The sequence below is a fragment of the Centruroides vittatus genome, unplaced genomic scaffold, assembly GCF_030686945.1.
Source record: "Centruroides vittatus isolate TY-2023 unplaced genomic scaffold, ASM3068694v2 scaffold_1152, whole genome shotgun sequence".
In the NCBI taxonomy this organism is placed as follows: Eukaryota; Metazoa; Arthropoda; class Arachnida; order Scorpiones; family Buthidae; genus Centruroides; species Centruroides vittatus.
In genome coordinates this window covers 2,008,995-2,030,595 of record NW_027122670.1, presented here as the reverse complement: position 1 = coordinate 2,030,595, position 21,601 = coordinate 2,008,995, and the positions used below count along the sequence as shown (strand labels likewise).

Here is a 21,601-nt window from a genome sequence, read left to right as displayed (position 1 = left end):
TTCGTATTTTAAACCGTATTGGCGACGAAATTAAATATCGAAATGGAAAAGGGGCGTCATTAACTGCCGAACAATGGTTGTTGACAGCCTTAAGGTTTCATTTCCGGAAGCTTTCGGAATATAGCTGGCGACCTGTTCTGACGTCACAAACGAATAACCCGATTGGTCGAACGACTCCTAAAACGGGAGTAATGGCCAAGAAAGTAAGAGCCAATGTTTTGCCGAAGTTCGTGTAGAGGGCGTTTAGAAATAGACACTCGTCGTCTTTGCAACGCATTTTAATCCGCGGTTCAGCCAGCCAACGTCTATCGGCCGTTCTGTTGTTAAACGTCGTTTAATATAATCTCTGTCTCTGCAATCGGCTGATATAGTTTGTCTTGGAGACCATTTGGGCGCCTGTGCATGATACGCCCCCTTGCACCCTCTTCGCAATGCCACTGATTCCCAACACTGAAATATTGTATAACGCATTCAATGATTATCCATGGTCGGCACAGCTTCCCTATCAAATGTCACTGCTATCTACGTGTTGTTAACTGCAGGTTCCTTCGAGTTCGAGCCACGGAATTCCTTTTATAATTCTAAATGAAAAAATACTCTATTTGAAAGTTACTCTTGACACATCATTTTAAAACCTTTAACTAAGTAGGTTTCAAAATAAAAAGCTATATCAATGGTACGAGGATAAATTTATTTAGTTTTGAGATACAAAATTAGAGTAGATATTTGTTAAAATAAGAATATATTTAGTTTTCTTAATTCACATGCATTTTTACATTATACAAAATGCAAACAAGCTCAGGGCAAACAGTTTTATAAATTAAAATTGGTTTTCTTTTCTCTTGATCTATTCTCACAAATTTTATATTATATAAACCTTCAAAAGTATTTGCAAGAGATAACTTCATTTAGGAACTTTCTTATGCGCATAAACTGAATTTAAGTATTTTTATAGAGAAATAAGTATGTTTATAAAAATTTTTTAAGCAGTAAACAATACCAACAAATATAAGTATCAAGTTTATTTATTGTTTATAAAAAATGATTATTTACCAACAATTATTAAGCAAGAATTATAAAAGGAATTCCGTGGCTCGAACTCGAAGGAACCTGCAGATAATAGCACGTAGATAGCATTAACTTGCTCGTTTGTTGGATATAGCTCTACTGCCGTTTGGAACTGATCGAGTTCTTTTCTGGATAAATAGGCTCGATTTCTTGTCGTCAGAATGTTCACATCTGTATCAGAGAAATCACCCGAGGCTAGATGTTGTAAGACATCCGTGAAGGAACTATCTGCGCTATTTTGTCTATGAGAATTACTAAGTTCAATGAACTTCTCAAAAGAATCAAATGCGAATCTACCTTGTTGGGACATTACATTGTAAAAAACACTCGAGTAGAGAGGAGTAACTTTAACAGGAGGAAGCTGACGAAAATCACCAAACAAATAGATAAAGAATCCACCAAACGGCTCATCGTTCTCGGGGTTTATCTCCTTCAATCTTCTCTCGATCATGTAAAGCATTCTTGCACCAATCATTGACATTTCATCGATGATGATGAATTTGAGCGATTTCATCTCAATCTGGAATCTCTGTGCAGCTTCTCCATTTAGAGTTCGAAATTTCGTACTAACGATAGGAAGACGAAGGAGAGAATGGATCGTAAAGCCATCAATATTGATCGCTGCTGCTCCACGTTTTAAAAAGAAAACTTTTTAAAACTTATTATTCTACAAAGATTGTTTATATTTGTTGTTTATCTAGTTAGCGATAACATTTACCTTTCAAAATTACCGTTTTAATGCTTGTCATATTTTCCGACCACTAGATGGCGCTTCTACACGTGCGTGCAGAAAGCGACTAACACGACTTCACGCATTCTTGTCAACATTATAACTCTAGAATGAGTTGTCCGATCTCAATGAAATTTTTTAGGATGACTCACCATCACTCAAGGATGAACTGATTAAAATTTCAACTCTCAAAAATGATCCATACTGAAAAAAAACGCGATCTGCATTTTGACCCCAATCTCCAGTTTTACAAAAATGGATCATTTTTTAGAGGTGAAATTTTACTCAGTTCATCCCTGAGTGATGATGAGTCGTCCTAGAAAATTTCATCAGGATCGGACAACTCATTCTAGAGTTATAATGTTGACAAGTGATGCATGAAGTCAAGTATTAGTCGTCACTTCGTTCCGACAAATATGTTCTATAAAATAAAAAATAAAGCACTAATCCATTAACATAAACTAAAAATAGTCACTACAGTTTAAATTTATTATATCACTGAATGTCTGTAGTACACCCATAAATATAAAAATTACGTCAAATAATGCAATAACCCCACGAACGATCACAAAAAACTGGGCAGTTTAGACCGCCTTTCGCCTGCTCAATTGGCTGAGCATATAACATGTTAGTACAGTAGAGCGTCGATAAGTGGAACGTCGGTAAGTGGAATGGCCGGAAAGTGGAACGATTTTTAGTCGGACTGTGTCGTGCTGAATCGAATGTTTTTGATACTAAATTTACTTCTAAAGTATAATTTTCATGTTTTTTATATTCTTTAATATATTTATTTTGTTTGTACAAAATGCAGAAATAATTGTTAACGATACGATAGCCTCGATGATTATTATAAAAATTTTCGTTAGGCTTAAAATCGACGAAAATTCAACACGAAGCGGCACGCAACGGAGAAAAATTTAACAGGAAGCGATACGCAACGGAGAAAAATTTGAACATCGGACAGGTTAATGTATTTTTTCGTACAAAGTCGGAAACTGGAACAAATCATTAACTGGAAGGACCCCAGTCCCCAATTGGTTCCACTTATCGACGCTCTATTGTAATACGAACGAAAACGATGAACCCTGCTAAAACTTTGAAATCTTTTTACATTTGTAGTATTTTGTATAAGCACTTGAAATATTACAAATTATGATTAGTATTGTTAGAATACACAATTAACAAAATTGTAAACTGTTATTACAATTTTCACCTGTGCCCGAGTCAGACTCGGGTGAGGTGAAAAGGACACAAGGCCCGTATCCGAGTCAGACTCGGGCAAATATTAAATAATGACTAATTCACTTTTTATGCACGGATTTTACTCGGGTAAAATTAATTTACCCTTTAATGGTCGTTGTCTACGACCTCAGCAAATTTCGTAATTCCAAATCAATTAGAAGTTTTTGATTGGGGCCGTTTTTCCGGTCTTTCTTCTATATAAATAGTACAAATGACCGAAAATCTCGTGTTATGTTCGAGTATTTGTAATAACTAGTACAAATCTTGCTAGAACCCCGACTTACCCTGAGACTTTTATGTAAATGTCCCGCGAACGTTGACCAACGGCTGTTCTCAAGGTCAAACAATTTTAAACACTAGACTGCAGGTGTCTCGTTGCAGTTTGTGTAAGACGAAAGAAAAATACAAATAGAGTATCCTTGAAAGTATATTTTAGAACTAAAAGCATTTATTTTAAATCATTTGTTCTTTTTTAGTAGTTTTACTATAAAAACGAGAGTAATTTCATGGACAAACTAAGTATTTCTAAAGAAAGGTCGAATTCGAAAATCGAATGTTCTAATATTGTTCGATTTTCACGACGTGTTCTGATTATATCGTTCGATTTTCATCGAATGTTCTAAAGAAGAAAGATCGAGAAAAACGGAACTAATCTGTTTAAATTTGAAAATCGAATATGTTCTAACATATTACTCTTTTTCTTTTTTTTCCTGCAGCGCCCGTAAATTTGCACGTCGCTTTCTCTTGTTCTCCATTGTTACTTAACACTTCGGTACTTAAATTTAGTACCCTATGTCCCAAATTTTAACTTTCAACTCCTAACCGTTTTAGCGAAAAATTAAGGTTTTTTTTAACTCTTTCCGCCCTGTGGGCACTAAGAGGGCCTCTTTTAAAAGGCCCATTATGGGTTCGGCCAGGCCCACAATGCGGCGAGCGGGTGGTGAGGGACGGGGCCCGACATATCCGAACGGACCACCCCCCGAAAAATTCCTGGGGATTTTCGACCCGTTCGGATTCGATCCCGGGTCCACCAGAGCCGTAGGCTGCCACCTCGAAAAATTAAGGTTATTACGTTATAGTCAACCTTACCCGTTTTCACAGAATGCAAGAATTGGGTCCGTCCTGTTTCCAGACTAATTACAGAATTTTCAGATAGGTCTAAAAATATGTTCGATTTCGGGCAGAAACGAACAAAACTACATCTGCGTCTTGCACGTCGCTTTCTCTTAACACTTCCATTGTTGACACTTCTATTGCTACGTAACACTTCCATTGTTGATGGAAGTGTTAAGACTTAATCCTGTCCCTCTCCCCCGTGGGGAGGAATTTCGAAAAATCCCTTTTAGCATGAGTTCTCGTGACATCCCCTGTGTACCAAATTTCAACTTTCAACTCCTAACCGTTTGGGCACGTCTCGATAATGTACATAGAAGCTTTAGTCCCGTCCCTCCCCCCGTGGGGAGGAATTTCGAAAAATCCATTCTTAGTGTGCGTTCTCGTGACGTACCGTAACTGTGTACCAAATTTCAACTGTCAACTCCTAACCGTTTGGGCTCTGCACTGATTATTATTATTATCAACTCGTCTCGAATATATATATATAGATATATATCTCATATAATCGTTAGGTTTTTAAATTTATTTTCCCCGGCAACATCACAATATTAAGAAGCGACGAAGAGTGGAAAACAGAACTTTTAATATTAGTAACGAGTAAGTAATCCACAGTATTTGGCATTAACAAATGCAAAGTATTAGGAAAATACCGACCTCGAAGTTTTTCTAATTTTGGATTTGTAAGGACGGGGTTAGCGCGTCATATGTACAAACCCCGAGTACCAAAAATAAGGCACTCCATTAGCCCCAGTTTCAGCAGGGTTCGATCATTGCACTTGGATCCGAGTGCAATGGTCGAACTCTGCACTGAGGCGTGCTGGCGTGGACCCGCAACGCCCTCAGACGTGCTTGCCGGGCCCACATCGCCGTAAGACGATGTTGCCCGGCACCGCATCTCCCTGACTTTGAGTCAGGCCCGTGACCAGCACGTGATACGGAGCGGAACAGAAATTTCTGAATTGGCCGGTAATCCTTCAGCACCTGTATTTCCCACTTCAATGACTAACACTGGTGTTTTAAAACCAGAAACCATTTATTTATAAATGCACTTCTCAAATCTTCAAGCTTTCTACAGTATCCCACCGGAAATATCTTTCTCCTATGAATTGTTTAAAAATATATCGCTTCTTCCATAAATATTTCAAATTTCCTCTTGAAATTTCATAGGTTGGTTAGTTTTGGACTGGTGAGGCACGAGGTTCGAAGCGAAGCCACCTTGGCGTTAACGGTTGGTGGCGCCGTCTAGTAGCGGAAAGACGGTCGGTGGCGTCGTCTAGTAGCGGAAACACGTAGTATATTCTTGGAAGTAGTTGCTCTTGAGCATAGTCCAATTGATTGTAGTTGTAGGCAATCTCTTAATTTATTGATGGTTTTTTTGTTTGGCTGATTTCCTACTGGAAATCAATTAAACAAAGTGTCTTGAAATATCGCGCCGTCATCGATACAGTGAGGGGCAGGGCTCCCACGCCATAGTTTTTCTACTCAGATTTGATTTTTTTAAATTGTACTCTGGGTTGATAGGTTTTTTTCACAAAAATATCTCATTATCCGGGTTTTTTCGATAATTTTTAATTTTAAGTTAAAATTTATTTTTATTTCTCGTAAATAGAATAAAATTTAATACATTTAAAACCCTTAACGCTCGTTTTTTTTCAAATTTCCCTCAGAAAAACATATATATATATATATATTTCATAAATATTTATGTGGAAGTAAAACCAAATTCGATATTAGAAAAAGTTAGAACGTAAAAATTGTCGCGAAAAAATCTCCCCAAAATGCGTTTTAATAGTAAAACTACTAAAAAAGAACAAATGATTTAAAATAAATGCTTTTAGTCATAAAATATACCTTCAAGGATACTCTATTTGTATTTTCCTTTCGTTACACAAACTGCAACGAGACACCTGCAGTCTAGTGTTTAAAATTGTTTGACCTTGAGAACAGCCGTTGGTCAACGTTCGCGGGACATTTACATAAAAGTCTCAGGGGAAGTCGGGGTTCTAGCAAGATTTGTACTAGTTATTACAAATACTCGAACATAACACGAGATTTTCGGTCATTTGTACTATTTATATAGAAGAAAGACCGGAAAAACAGCCCCAATCAAAAACTTCTAATTGATATAGAATTACGAAATTTGCTGAGGTCGTAGACAACGACCATTAAAGGGTAAATTATTTTTACCCGAGTAAAATCCGTGCATAAAAAGTGAATTAATCATTATTTAATATTTGCCCGAGTCTGACTCGGATACAGGCCTTGTGTCCTTTTCACCTCCCCCGAGTCCGACTCGGGCACAGGTGAAAATTGTAATAACAGTTTACTTAATTGCGTATTCTAACAATACAGATTATAATTTGTAATATTTCGAGTGCTTGTACAAAATACTACAAATGTAATAGGATTTCAAAGTTTTAGCAGGGTTTATGGTTTTCGTTGGCGTTACTAACATGTTATATGCTCAGCCTATTGAGCAGGCGAAAGGTGGTCTAAACTGCACAGTCTTTCGTGATCGTTCGTGGGATTATTTGACTATCCAGTTGAATTATTGCATTATTGCATATTCCAGTTGAATTTTTCTCATTGCATATATTCAAGCAATCTTGTATGGCTGTTGGCATGGAGTAAGTATAAATGGAGTGGACAGTGAGGGCAAAATCATGTTCAACTGCTGAGGGGATCTTGGTGGTTGGGGTGTACACACCAACCAATCAACGCATCGCTTATTGCGACGGGTTAGATCTTTTTTGCACACCAACCAATCAATGCATTGCACATTAAAGTTAATTGTCACCCCAGCACCTATGATCGCTCCGGTGCGGGGGAGAAGTTTTAAAGCATAAAAGTATAACAACTGTACACTCCATGTATACTTACTCTATGGTTGGTTACTGATGAAAGAAAATATCAGCTAGAAGAGGAAAATAATTTTGTGTAGTCTTTTAAGCAAGTAATCAATTATTATAGTATTACAAATCTCACACAGCAGAAATCTTCACAATAATTAATAAATACAGTAATACCTCGGTTTTCGTTGACTCCGGTTATCGTCGATTTTTTTCGCGAAAAATTTATCTCGGTTTTCGTCGGTTGCCTCGGATTTCGTTGGCGTGCCCATATGACCTCGTTGCTAATTTTGCGAAAACAAAGGGCGAGCTACGCGTTTTCCTGCTCAGTGTGGCGTTGTTTCTCGTGTGAGCATTAGCCCGTGTGTCTCCGCAAACAACTCCACTACGACAGCAGGATGGCCAAGCGGTCAAGGTGGTAGCCAATCACTCTGGGAGACCCGGGATCGAATCCGGTCGGGTCGAAAAGTCCCCAAGAATTTTTCGGGTGGTGGTCCGTCTAGATATGTCAGTCTCCATCCCCTGCCTCATTGCAGGCTTGGCCGAATCCAAAATGGACTTGCTAAAAGAGGCCTTCTGGTTAATGTTACCTATGGTAGCCAAGATGGCGACGGGGAAATTCTAGAGGCCGACGGGGAAATTCTAGACCGCGGTGGGGAAATTTTTTCACTCTCCGTTCGAGATTGCGACCGGGATTACGTCATGATTTCGTCATCAACTGAAGATATCCGTAGAGGGCGCTTTGATTCTTCGAATTGCGTGTTATCGGAATTATGCAAATTTTTCCTCCGAGTATGAGTGGGCGTCTTGTCGTGCCGAGAGATTTCGTTGGTTTTTTCTTACTTCTGGAATTTTTCTATTACGAGGTAATTTGTAATGTTCTTAATTTTATTTGCGAATTTAGGCTGTTGGAAAAGTTGTTTATATTGAAAAGTAGGCTAAGCGTTTTCTGTGATTTTTGGAATAGATATTTCGCAACCGAGTCATGGCGGATTGTGATTTAGAATCGGACGGATTTTGGAAACAGTGTACTGGACGACGTTTTTATCAGTTAATCGAAGCGGAGTATTCCGAGTTGGGATTAGACGAAAGAATTGATGGCGGACTGAAATTCGCCGTGAAATTAGGCCTCCAACACGCCGAGGAAGTTTGCGAGGAATGCGGCCAAACATGCAAATTGATTTATCGCAGCGACCGGAATTCTTGCGCGATGCGTTGCCGAAAATGCAGGCGGAATAGTTCGGCTTTCGATGGAACGTTCAAAGGGAAATGCGGCAATGTTTCGTGGGCCAATCTGTTGGCATTCATATGGCACTATATTGGTTTAGAGTGCACGACGAGTAATTCGGCAATTTCCTCGGGCGTTTCTAAAAAGGCAGGAATAGACTGGGCTAACCACGTACGTTTCGTTATGTTAGTGTCCTTACACAATCTGACATCGTTTAAAATAGGAGGCGTCGGCAAAACAGTGGAAATAGACGAAACAGTGATATGTAAACGAAAATACGAGAAAGGAAGAAAGATGAAAAGCACTAAATGGGTCGTCGGAGGTTTGTGCCGGGAGGACAAGACTTGTTTTATATGCCAGGTTAATGACAGATCTGAAATAACTCTCAATTGGATCATTTCGAAATACGTTAACTCCGGCAGCTCAGTGTTCACAGACGAATGGAAGGGATATAACCACATCGACGATTTAGAAGGTATAGAAATTTCTCATAAAACAGTAAACCACTCTGAAAATTTTGTCAACCCGATTACAGGCGTTCATACTCAGAATATCGAAAGATTGTGGGGTCACTTAAAAAACAAGAAGAATTTGCCGAAACATTACACAGAAGATTTGTCGGATTCGTATATGTACGCATTCATGTATAAGAAGTATCACAATTGGACGTTAAAAAATCCCGGCGAAAAATTCCACACCTTTATCAAACACGTCAGAATGATATTTCCCGGTCGCGGAAAAGTACCTAGTTGGAAAGAACCGGAGACCATTCCGGCCGCTCCCGCACCTATTGCCAAGAAGAAAAAGGTGGAAAAAAACGAGAACATTGTTAAAAGAAAAGCGCAAAAGAGATCCTCTTCTCATGCCGGAGAATCAAGTTCAGTCGACGGGAAACGAAGAAAAAGAGGAAAGGCTCAGTAACAAAGTAAGTGCTCTTGTTTTTTCGTTCGTGTTTTTTAGTATTCTTAATATAGACCGTCGGGTAGAAATAACCTTCACGTCGCCGTTTAAATGTACGGTAGAAAGAAAAAATTTCGCGGTCGCCGCGTGCAATATACGGGCGGGGGAAAAATCCCTGCCGCCGTCTAGATTGTAGGGTAGAAAAATTTCCCCGTCGCCATCTTGGATACCATAGGTAACATTAACCGGCCTTCTTAATGCCCACGGGTCAAAAAGAGTTTAAAAAGAGCAAAACAATTCCATTGTTTTCCTTTTCTTTTAGTTCCGTAGTTCCATCAAGGGACCAAAGAAAGTTTCTAGAACCAGCAGCCCTTCGATAGCCATGTTAAATGTTCATTTATTCATTACATTAGTGTTTTATATTCATTTTATATTAAATTCTTATTATTTTTAGTATTAAACACTATATTTATTCCCTATAAAATGCGTTTTTGGTATGTATTTCGGATTGTCTAGAGCGAATTAATTGGATTTATATTGATTCATATAGAAATAATTGCCTCGGTTTTCGTCGGTTTCGAATTTTGCCGATCGTTTTCGGACGGATTATAGACGAAAACTGAGGTATCACTGTATACAAATAAATATTTGGCTTAAAAAATTATTACATGTTTACGTATATTTTTACCGAATATAGCAGTAAAAACTATCAAATTACTGGTATATTTACCGATACAGTTATTTTTATCTGATTGCATGGGCAGCAGTAAACCGTTTATCGGTAATGCAATCCTTAATCAACGATTAGATATATACCACTCACTCATATCTGTGTTACGTAATTTATAGACAGCTCCGAAGTCATTGGTCAAGTGTTAAAAACAACACATTAAAAATTTATATTATACAGGGTTTTTGAAAAGAAACTTGTAGACAAAGCATCAGGAGCAAGGGCATGGTGTACTGGTTATATAATGCATCATTTCGTGTCTGTGATACTGCCAGATAGAAATTAATTACACTAAATTTATATGCGTGATTGAATCACTTTCGACTAATGTAGGCACAGTTGTATATTCTGTGACTAATCCGTATGCTTTGAGAATTGTTTTATTTAGTATAGTAAACATTGTCGGTTATTATTATCATTATTGTATTTAATTAAAACTAAAAGTAACGATAAAAACCGTGTTTTTTCTATCGTCTATGCAACAAGTATTTAAAAAAGTTCAATTCTCACAGCATACCGGCTAGTTGCAGAACTATGAAGCTGGGCTTACATTAGTTGTGAATCGACTACGCATGAATTTTGTGTAATTACTTTCCGTTTGACAGTATTACACACACGAAATGTTACATCATACCGGTATAACCAGAACCTATACACTTGCCCCTGATGCTTTGCCTACAAGCTTCTAAGCACAATTATGGCGCTTTACTTTTGAAAAATCCTGTATTTTGTAAATAATAAAATTTGACAAAAATAGAAATCTTTCGATACATAAGAAAAGCAATTGAACGAATAATTTGTAATAAATGTTTCTGAAATTCCTATAAATGTGTGGCCTCGATCGAATGACTCCGTTGGAGGATATTTTACTGTAGGGTAAATATCCGTTCAGTATAAAATATAATGGTTAACCCCGATCGAACTGAGTTCGATTGCGGATACGAAGGGGTATTTCTCCAATATTTATCTTTAACGAGTAAGAAGGACATTAGGGAGAGGCAGAAATACAAGTTACTGAAATATTTCTGGTCCTCCCTGTGTTCTTCAAAATTAAAATAGTAATAATACTGTATATAGAAGTAACCAATTTTTATTAAAAAAATAACTAAAATGTTAATACATACTCAGAAAATAATTTTTTTTTTTATAAATTAAAATAGAAAGTTATCCTTATTTTGTAGTGTTACAAGTGGTCATGTGATAAGTGAGGGAATGGTTATTTTAGGTCACATGTCAACGTGCTTCTATACGTTAATGGTATTTATGCATGTTACTAATCAGTTTATAGTGTGATTGTTTTCAATTGTAATGGTAATGCTCCCTAACAATTACAATTTTTAACATTTATTTATTATAATGTAATGTTATCTTTTAATGCTCGATAATGAAATCAAACATCCTGTTGATAAAACACGTGATAAATAATTGTCGATTACATAGATTGTTTTTTTTTTAAAGGAATAAACAGTTTTAAAATCAGATCTCATACATTTTAACTTGTATATAATTAAAATTTATTAAGTATAACTGAATTATTAACATATAGATTAACTTAATACTTATATAATTGATCCTATTTGATGGTATCCTGCAGACATAATAGATATATAATTGGATTAACTAGCTATGCATTTAATATCCTACCGAGATTGTTATTGATGCTGTAACAAAACTTTTAATAAAGCTGTTTTGTTGTTGTTAATTAATATTATTATATTGTATTAATGTTTTAGAATTAATTGCATTTAAAAATTCTTACAGATCATAACTACATGAAAAATGTCTAGCAGTCTACTTCCTGCTTTGCCTCGTATTTGTGGTGTTTGTCATTGTCGTTATGAAGAACCTCGAATTCTTCCATGTTTACACACATTTTGTACAAATTGTTTGAAGAGTTTGGAACCTTTCTCTCCTGAGATTAATTTTGCTGATTCTTCAGATAATCTGAGTTTGATTTTATCTCAGAGTAGTGTGCATGGATCTGCTTCGGGTTATGAATCGGAAAAATCCAGTCTGGTATCCACGTCTAGTTTGAGGTTAAACAGAAAAGAAAAGTGTGATATATTTTTATGTCCCACGTGCAGTAAGCGCGTGGAAATGCCTAGGGAAGGCGTAAAAAAATTGCCTTTAAATTATATGTTGTTACATGAAATGATTGTGGATGCAATGAATTTGGATCCTAATGCAGTGTTTTGTGATCTCTGTACATCTGAAACTATTGCAAATGATCATTGTATGGACTGTTTACTTAATCTTTGTAATTTTTGTTCAGAAGCTCACAACAGGCAGAAAAAAACCTATAATCATAAAGTGATAGCTCTTGAAGAAGCAATAAAGCAAGGAATTTGTATTTCACGTAAACCAGTATTGTGCTTAATCCATCCAACTGAAGAAATTCATTATTTTTGTACATCTTGTTTAGAAGTGTTGTGTAATAGCTGTAGTGTAATTCATAATCAGAATCATAAATTTGATACTATTAAAAATACTGCTGAAAAGCAAATAAATATTCTAGAAGCACTTATTTCACAAACAAGATCCAATATTGAACTTCTTTCTAAATCTATTGAAAAGATTCAAGACACAAATGTAAAACTAAAAATTCGAGTTACAAATATAACAGAAGAAGTAAATAAATTTATTGATGGCTATATGATAGCATTAGAAATGCATCGGCAACATTTACTGAGACAAATTCAAAGAGTTTACGTTGGACGGCAAAGAGTGCTGCGACTCCAGCGTATGAATGTTGAACGAGTTTTAGAAGATTTAAACAATTGGGAAATTTTTGTGAATAAACTAATAAATGAAGGAACAAATTCAGAAATTTTGAGTATATTTAGTTTGGTCACACAGTGCTTGAAGGATATCGCTCAAACAAAAGTACCCTTGGAACCACGCACAAATGAGAAAATAGAATTTATACCTAGGGAATTAGGCGGTGTTGTTGATGGATATATGCTTCAAGGACAATTGTTGCTTCAAGCAGTGAGTCCACATCATTGTTTGCTCAAAGGAAATGGTAATGTTTTCAAGTATTGATTTTTTTTTTCTATTGAAAAAATTAAAAAGTATATGAAGTATTCAAATTTAATGTTTTATAATATTTTGAAAATAAAATAATTTATTAATATTTAATTTGTTACATTAAACCAATGATTTTCAGCTGGGATGCCATGAAATAGTGTTGAGCAATGCCCTAACACTTCTTTTGTGTACTTTGATAAAGAAATAATGATGCATGAAGAAAAAAATTACCAAGTTGGGATGCCACTATTAGAGAAAGGTTGAAAATCACTAGATTAAACCAGATGATTACATTGGAATATTGTCTGCTGTTTTAAAACTTGTTAAATATTATCTTCATATAAATAAATATTCTCTATAATAAAATAAAGATATCCAAACATAATTTAAAATTCAAGAAAAATATAGTTAAGTTACCAAAATGATTTGAAGAAATTTTATTCCTTGTCTTCAATAGTTAAATACATGGTAGAATTAAAATAAACCAAACTTTTGCTATAACTTTTATTATGTTAATAGTAATCTCAAGTATTTACTGAAGACTTCCTTCAAAATAAATGTTTGCAGCTACATATTTCTGTCAGTGTCCATACTCATTGTCAAACAGTCCTGGATGCAGGACCATTGAGAGGGGGAGCTGGGGATTTTTCCCTGGGCCTAAGAGATTCCTATCGTTTCTGTTTTTTCTAACAGAAAATAAAATCTTTAAGACTGCTTTTTTATTAATAAAGAAACATTTTATGTTTCAGTGTGAATGATTTTATATTGAAATCTATTAGTTCCTTTATATTGCACCTTATTTATTAATATTTAATAATTTCAATTGGAATTTTTTATAAGAATTTAATATTCCAATTTAAATTTCAATGTGTTTTTTGTAAATGACTTGTTCATTTTCCAAATTTTATTGTTCCTTTAAAAATGTTTATATATATAAATGTATAGGAAGAAAATAAGTCATTATCAACACTATATCATTATATTATCATTATCATTATCATTATATCAACTGGAAGGGGAGATAGGACCGAAGGTCCGGGTAGCGTAACTGGTAACGTGTCTGCACGGATAGCAGAAGTTGTGGGTTCGAGTCCCACTTCGGGCCGATTCTTTTCTTCCAGTTAGGCCTAAATTTATTTAAATTATTTAATTAAAATTCTAATTATTAAATTTAGCAAGAGATGGCGCCTAACGCCTAACTCTAGTACCAAATTAACTTAAATTATTAATATTACTATAGCCATTTGCTAGCCCAATAATTCGGCAGTTGTTGGTCATTATCAACACATTTTTCTTGATTTCTGTCTGTAAAAATTTTTCATATTTTATTAAATCTTTCATTAGATCAGTGGTTCTCAAACGTTTGAAGAAAGACATCTGGTCTCTGTAAAAAAATGTTCTACCACTTTTGCATTAAATATTGCAGATATTAACTTTATTAAGATTGATAGTTAAAGATAAGATTCTATATTTCATAAGGCTTGATTGAAATTTAATTAATATTTTATATTAAAATAAATAAATATTCATATTTAAAATTTTAAGATAACATATATATATATATATATATATTGACTAGGTTTACAAGTAGCAAGGCAAGATCATTTATCTCGCCTTCTGTTAGTTGTGCGAGATGTTAATTCTCAGCCAGTGATAAGAGGATGTGATGATGTTTCTGCTAAATTAGTTTCAAAAGATGATGAGAAAAAGTAGGTAAAATGATTTTAAAATTATTAATGTCAAAATGATTCTTTTAATTTTAAAATTTATTTTCTGAAATTTTATAGGCAAATACCAGTTACTATTACGGATAGAAAAGATGGTTCTTATGTTTTAACATTTAGTCCTGATACTCATGGACAATATTTTTTTCATGTACAGATTGGTGGAAATCATATAAAGGTGAATTTTCTAACAATAATGCTTTTGTTATTGAAATTAATGTAACTGATCTAAACTCACTTGAAAATTTTTGGCATTTCTTTGGTAATTGTTATATTCAACTGGATTCTAATTTATTAACAAATTATAATGATATTTTTTAAATTAAATTTTATAGTAATAATTGCATTTAAAAATTTATAGGGAAGTCCTTTTCTTGTGAATATCAAACCACCATGGCGTAAACATTTTGGAATATATCATTGTTGTACATTTTGTTCTAGCAATGGGAATAAGGAAGCTCAATGTGCTTGTGGTGGAACTATTCCAGGTAATAATACTAATAATAAAACAATAGTTTAGGTCTTATTAAAAAATTTTAACTTTATTTCTTATATTTTAAGGAGGATTTAGAGGATGTGGTCATGGTCATGTGGGACATCCAGGAGGTTATCATTGGAGTTGCTGTGGTAAAATGTCTGAAAACTCTGAATGTGCAAGAACTGATCATAAAATTTATGAATGCACCCTTTAATTTTTTGTTAATTAGATATTTTTTGTTTGTTTGCATTAAAAAGTTTCCATTAAATTTATAGTATTATATAATATAATTATTAAAAATACAATAACACGAAAAAGCTTTTTCTATTTTTGAAATACAATGATATATAGTAATAGTGATAGTGTATGTATTATAAAAATTAGCAATGTTTTGGAAATTTCATAAATAGAAACACTAAAAGTTCCTTTTAAATGTACTTTACTCTCTATTACAAAAATCATTTACTTGAAGGTTCTTACAAGATAAAATATTAGTGTAAGAAAATGGAATTAGTGATAATATAGAAAAATTCGTTTGTAATTTTCAAATTTTTCTATAGGCAGCTAGTAATAGGAATAATCTAAGTTTTTTTATCTAAATAATTTTTCTATATCTTCTAATTGATCGAATAGTTTAATATTGATGTAGCTTCAGGCAAATTGAACTCCTAGGAAAATTTTATATATCAAAAATAGATGTGGAATTATTGAATAAATTAAATTCTACATTCATTTCTCTAAGAGAATAAACAGGAATTTGAAGTAAAATATATATATATATATGATATATATATATATATATAATATATATATATACAGTGGTGATATTCGAAATATTTAACAAGGGGTTCGCTAGCAGAAAATTTTTCCCTGACAATCACCGACAAATGAAATGGAAGTTTTGAATAGAAATAAATACAATACTTTTTCTTGCAACCGTATATCTAACAATCAGTGGCGTACTTGGAACGTAACGAGCCATGGGTGAAGGGCAGGTAACGATAATATTTTAGGGCTGTCGACCTTTTTTTTTTTTTAGGCAGGGGTAATCTTTACCTCGAAATGGCGCTTCTGGAAATACACATGTGTCATCATCTCTCGAGATACATTATACTTTTTCTTTCGCTGTCCATAGCCCGACACATGTTCGACAGCCATCTTGTATTATCTCGCGCGCGTGGCATTCTGAGATCTCTCTTATAACTGGATCAAGAACTCTCTTGAATCGATCGCAATTAAACCTCGATTGAAACAGTCGAGAGAGATTGCGCCAAGACATACTCCCTGATCTTGCTCACAATCTAGATTGAAAAAACAAACCCACTGAGAAATGTTTCGTGTGTTTAACAAGGTTCGGGAAACTGAAAATTTTAACAACAGGTTTGGCCGAACCCGTTTGGAAAACTTTAACAACGGGTTCGGGCGAACCTGTTCGGAAAACTGAAAATTTTAACAACAGGTTTGGCAGAACCTGTGCGAACCCGCCGAATATCACCACTGTATATATATATATATATATATTGTATTTTTAAAATAAATAAATATTAATAGTAAATGTTAAAATTTTAACTGTTTTCAAATCTAAAATATGTATTAAATAAAAATATTCTTTATTTTTAAAATTTGAAACTAATAATAAACTGTATGTTTTTTATATTAAAATCTGTAAATTAATTCATAGATGAATATATATATATAAAATAATGGCTTAATATAAGGTACACTTTTATTCAACTGATTTTATACCTTGTATAAAATTTGAAACAAAATATAGTAGTACAGAAATGTTTTATTTTGCAAAATAATTATAACATGACTATTTAATAACATTTGATGGCTTAAGCACATCATCATCAATAGAAAACAAAGTCAAACATCTTTTCAGATACTCTTGCTGTCACTTGTACTGTTTTTTTATCACTAATTAGTAAGAAATGTTTGAAGCAGTTTTAGACACTTTCTTTCTCTTAAAGGAAATGATTTCATTGTATAGCAAATAGCATCCAGTATTAAAATCAGTTTTTCACTCATATCATTTACCTAAAGTGAAAAGCAAAACTTCAATTAGCTCCTTGCAGTAATCATGATTGAAATTTTTAATGATTCACTGATCTAAAGGCTGACTAACTGATGTATTGTGTGGCAAAAATAATTCAATGTTTGTCAAGTCAAATTAAGTATTATTCAAATACAGTGTGAATCATTCAGAGTATGCTAATACAGTAATACTTTACAGATAAATTTTTTACATTTACTAATTTGAAGGCCGCAGGATATGCAGATTTTTCAGTGATACAAGGGTTCGAATTTCAAATTGTCAGTATTACAGCAAAGACCAAATGTAATTTGATTTGTTGATATTTTCTTTTTAGCACACACATTCATTCATAGCAAGTTTTGCTCAGTAACAGGCAATAAAATAAAGCTTTCACACCAAAATTCATCAAAATTAAAAATGTTTTTAATTTGATAAAATTGGCAAACTACCCATTGCTAACATCAAAATTTTCAAATTGGAACATGTATGCCAAATCTAGCTTTTTCCTGAATCATATCCTGTGATAAAATCTTTATTAGTATTTTCTATAAACCATTTGAATAAACAGTCTTTGAGTTTGGTATATTTTCTCTTGTGTAATATTTTTGAAGTTAAATCTCACATCTTTTATTCAGCTTTGATTTAAGCTTGTTGAAATTCTACTCTGATCTATCACTGATGATTTGTTTGGCAAGTTAAACTCTTTAAATTTCATACTTTTTGCCCAGATCAGTCACTTATAGAATGTTAATTTTTATTCCATGTCAGCATTTTTATTTCAAAGCCATGTTTTGCATATAGGCAAAATGAAATTAAAACTAAAAGCTGCTGTGTGCTTCCCTTGCTTGACTACAGATATGCTGCTGTTTGACAACAGTAAAGTTGTTTAGTATTTTTGAGTATTGGGCACTTGTTTGGGCATTCACTACATGAGTACTATATATCAAGTACCAATCAATTGAAAACTTAGCAGAAATTGTACTTTATAGTGAAACATACTTAATAATGAGTTGTATCTTATATCAAGCATGTTTTGTCATTATCTTCTAAGAATAAAAGCTTGCACTAAAAAATTTGTACCTTATAGGGTATAAATATTTTTTTGCAAATTATATAATGACTATAGTATATTGAGCCTTTAGTGTATGTTGGTATATATATATATATATATATATTTATGAATTTAATAAATCTGCAAATCATTCTATTAGGACCTGTTTATTCTAAATACTGTTTGCTCAAACTCTGAAATTTTAATCTTTATAAAGTATGGAATGATATAAATCTTTTATTACAAAGCTATTTTTTACATTATAAATTTTATAATAAAAACCTTTAGAAATAATATTTTATAAACAATGTACATGAATTGTTTGCAAACTATCCAATATTTCATTTAGATCATCTTAATTTCATTTTTGTCTATTATAATATGATAAATTCAAATAATATATTTTTCATTCATTTAAGCTTTAGAAATTACATTAATCTGTAGATTATATTTATTGTATTAGGTTAATAGCATATTTTAAAAGTTTATTTTTTAAATTCTTTCATATAATATATAAAAAAAATTTAATTTGGATTTTGATTGAGTTGTAATTGCTTTATTGACAAAGCATTCTGCATGTATTTTTCATTTCTGCGATTGTTTTTTAATTTTTATTTTTATTTTAATTGAAAGTAGACATGAAAATATACTGATGGAAAATATTTTTTCTTTATTTTTTTAGATAAATGATTTCTAAAAATGCTATATTTTTTAATATTTGAACATAGATATTTTCTGAACAATAAGTGATGGCATAATTGTTATTTATAAATATATTAAAGATTTTTCTGCTGATAGTAGTGTAAAATTTTTTAAAGAAAAATTAAATTAGAAACTGAAATAATTCAATGAAAAATATTCAATTATTCCAGTTTAATATATTATGAATTACTATATATTTTTTAAGATGTTGCAAATTGATATTATATAGAATATAAAGAATGATTCAGTATTATAATTCATTAAATATATTTTAATAATGTGTTTTTTGCTAATGATTGAAATTTTATAATAGGTCATTTTCATATATAAATAAATATAGGTAGGGATTAAACTACCAATAGTTTTTTTAGCCAAATGGTAATAACTTCTCAGATTTGGCTATAAATTTTTTGTCGAATTTTCCAAAAAATGAACATAAAAGTAAAAAAAAAAAATAATTTTCAAAGAAACTAAATTTATAATAATTTAGTAATAAAAACACTCAATTTTATAAAAAATATTTTTAAAAGTACAAAAATATTTTATGCCATCTCAGTTTTGCTAACTTTTCAGGATCAGTTAGCCAAATTAATAGAATCTAAAAATTTTTAGTTTAACCCTTATATGAGTAGATAATGTTGTCATCATGTACAAATTTTATCTTTTGACAGCTGTTACATGACAATCTCAATGTTTAAAAAAAAAAACATGTACATAAATTTATATGAGCTCTGTTCTTCTGACATTTTTAAATGAATTTTTATGCTAGTAACATCTAGCTTAATAGTTTGCTTTTTAGATCTCTAGATTAGACAATTGATTCTTGTAAATGGAAAAATTCCTCTATTTGTATTCGGTCTGGAAAAATCTTCAATTTTATAGAATTAATAATAATGTATCTTTTTAAATTTACATTTTTTAATATTGAAGATTCATTTAAAATATAAAATATATGAAGAATAGAAAAAATTTCATAAACTGAAAACAATTTCTCAAATTATATAATCTCTGTCTGTAATCAGTTATAATTTAAAATTGTTATATTCGTTCAATGGTCTCGGATATTTGTGAATAAAAATACAAATAATTTGATAGAATTATTGTTAACTGTGTTAGATTTTGAATAAAACTTACCTACTCCACTGACGCAAAAGAAATGATATTTTTTTGTATATCTGATTTCTTATTGTAAGATTTATAATATCTGTCAATGCTGATTGTTATTTCTAATGTGTCCAAGTTTATTTAAGTAGTTTTTCTATCAATTTCTAAATCTTACTTATTTATCATAAACCATATTCTAAGCTTTTTTGATTTCAGTATTTAAATTTCTACAACTTTTTGCCAACATCTTCATAAAGCATGAAACAGAACAAGTCTCTTCATATTTACATTTTTACTTTGTAAAAACATTTTACTATTGTAACTTGTGTTTGTAATCATTGCCACTGTAGTCTATGTATTCTGGTATGTGTACAAGAAGGTATGATAGACTTCAAAAGTCTAGTGTTTTATATGTTATGTCAGTTATTACAACCAATTAGTACAGTTGGTAAAATTTTATTATAATTGTTTATTCAATATCATAAAAACCAAAGCCTGAATCTCATTAGCAAACATAAACTTACATTCCTTAATAACTGGTAATAAATTATGGTATATTAATGTTAAACTAAATCAATTATTTTGGACTATATTAAGTTTATTCAATATAAGCTATAAAAATAAAACTTATAATGATAATTCAAATAAAAAACAGAAAAATCATAGAAATCTCAATAACTAATTTTATTATTAGTTTACCATAATTTGATTCTTCTATCATTAAAGACATGTTTAACTGTATTTGTTTCTATTATATAATAGTGGGCAATTTTGATGCTAATGCTATCAGAGATTAATTATTTATGAACTATTCAAAATGAAGATAGAGATTGTTAAATTTTAAATTGTTTAGTGGCATTGTTTCTAATGCATCAGACTTTGGTTGGATAGTATTTCAAATAATTGTTGTTTGATTCTATTTAATGCTGAAGTTAGACTGAACATTATTTTTGTCATTTCTTATTACTTTTAAACTACAAAAATAATTAATTGGTTGAAATTTTAGTTTTAATTTTACCATATAAATAATTAATTAATTTTAATACTTGCAATTATTATGTAACCTATTGATTTTAATTGTTTTGCAACCAATATAATTTAGACTGAGAATTCTTAATTAAAAAGAATAGAAGTTTTTTATACATTTATCATAGAATCTCAATTGTGGCTTAGACTTTTCATCATTTCATCACTGTTGTTATCAGAAACAGATCATTATCAGATAACTGTCAATTTTATAAGATGCCAACAAGCATTTTATATTAGAAGTTAACAAGATATTCAAATTTTTTCATCTTTATTTAATGAGCATAAATAGAAATTTTCTATTTTTGTTTTGTATGCAGCATATCTCATTCCTGAAAACCTCTCATAAATAGGGACAAGCTTATCCATTATTTCTTATGGTTGAAATTTATACCTTATTCCAGCATGATCCCAATCACCCTATTTATTCATTTTATTTAGTTAAGACAATAAGCGAATAAAACAGTTTTTTAATTAATGAAATTGTAATCACTAATAGAAGAGTCTGTATGTAGGGCTAAAGCTTACTAAACAGTAAATCTGCATTACAAAGAAAAAAGTACTACACTAATGAACAAATGCACAGTA

General features: G+C 32.1%; 1 protein-coding gene across 2 annotated transcripts; it reads left to right on the top strand.

The window, feature by feature from the left end:
• The first annotated feature begins 11,035 nt into the window (after positions 1–11,035).
• Positions 11,036–15,861, top strand: LOC136986535 (E3 ubiquitin-protein ligase TRIM45-like). Of its 2 annotated transcripts, none has more exons than XM_067284085.1 (6): positions 11,036–11,120; positions 11,625–12,885; positions 14,470–14,599; positions 14,678–14,792; positions 14,976–15,102; positions 15,176–15,861. In XM_067284085.1, the coding sequence occupies exons 2-6, from the start codon at positions 11,643–11,645 to the stop codon at positions 15,304–15,306; spliced, it is 1,746 nt and encodes a 581-aa protein (XP_067140186.1). In that variant the 5' UTR covers positions 11,036–11,120; positions 11,625–11,642; the 3' UTR covers positions 15,307–15,861. The 2 variants fall into 2 exon arrangements, with proteins under 2 accessions (XP_067140186.1, XP_067140184.1); XM_067284083.1 differs by having other exon boundaries at positions 11,053–11,174.
• Positions 15,862–21,601: the final 5,740 nt, after the last annotated feature.

Bases quoted from the DNA above. Each gene is read 5' to 3' on its own strand.
- LOC136986535 (XM_067284085.1), top strand. From the start codon at position 11,643: ATGTCTAGCAGTCTACTTCCTGCTTTGCCTCGTATTTGTGGTGTTTGT. The intron at 12,886-14,469 runs GTAATGTTTTCA...TATATTGACTAG, and splicing joins TTGTTTGCTCAAAGGAAATG to GTTTACAAGTAGCAAGGCAA. The intron at 14,793-14,975 runs GTGAATTTTCTA...AAAAATTTATAG, and splicing joins TTGGTGGAAATCATATAAAG to GGAAGTCCTTTTCTTGTGAA.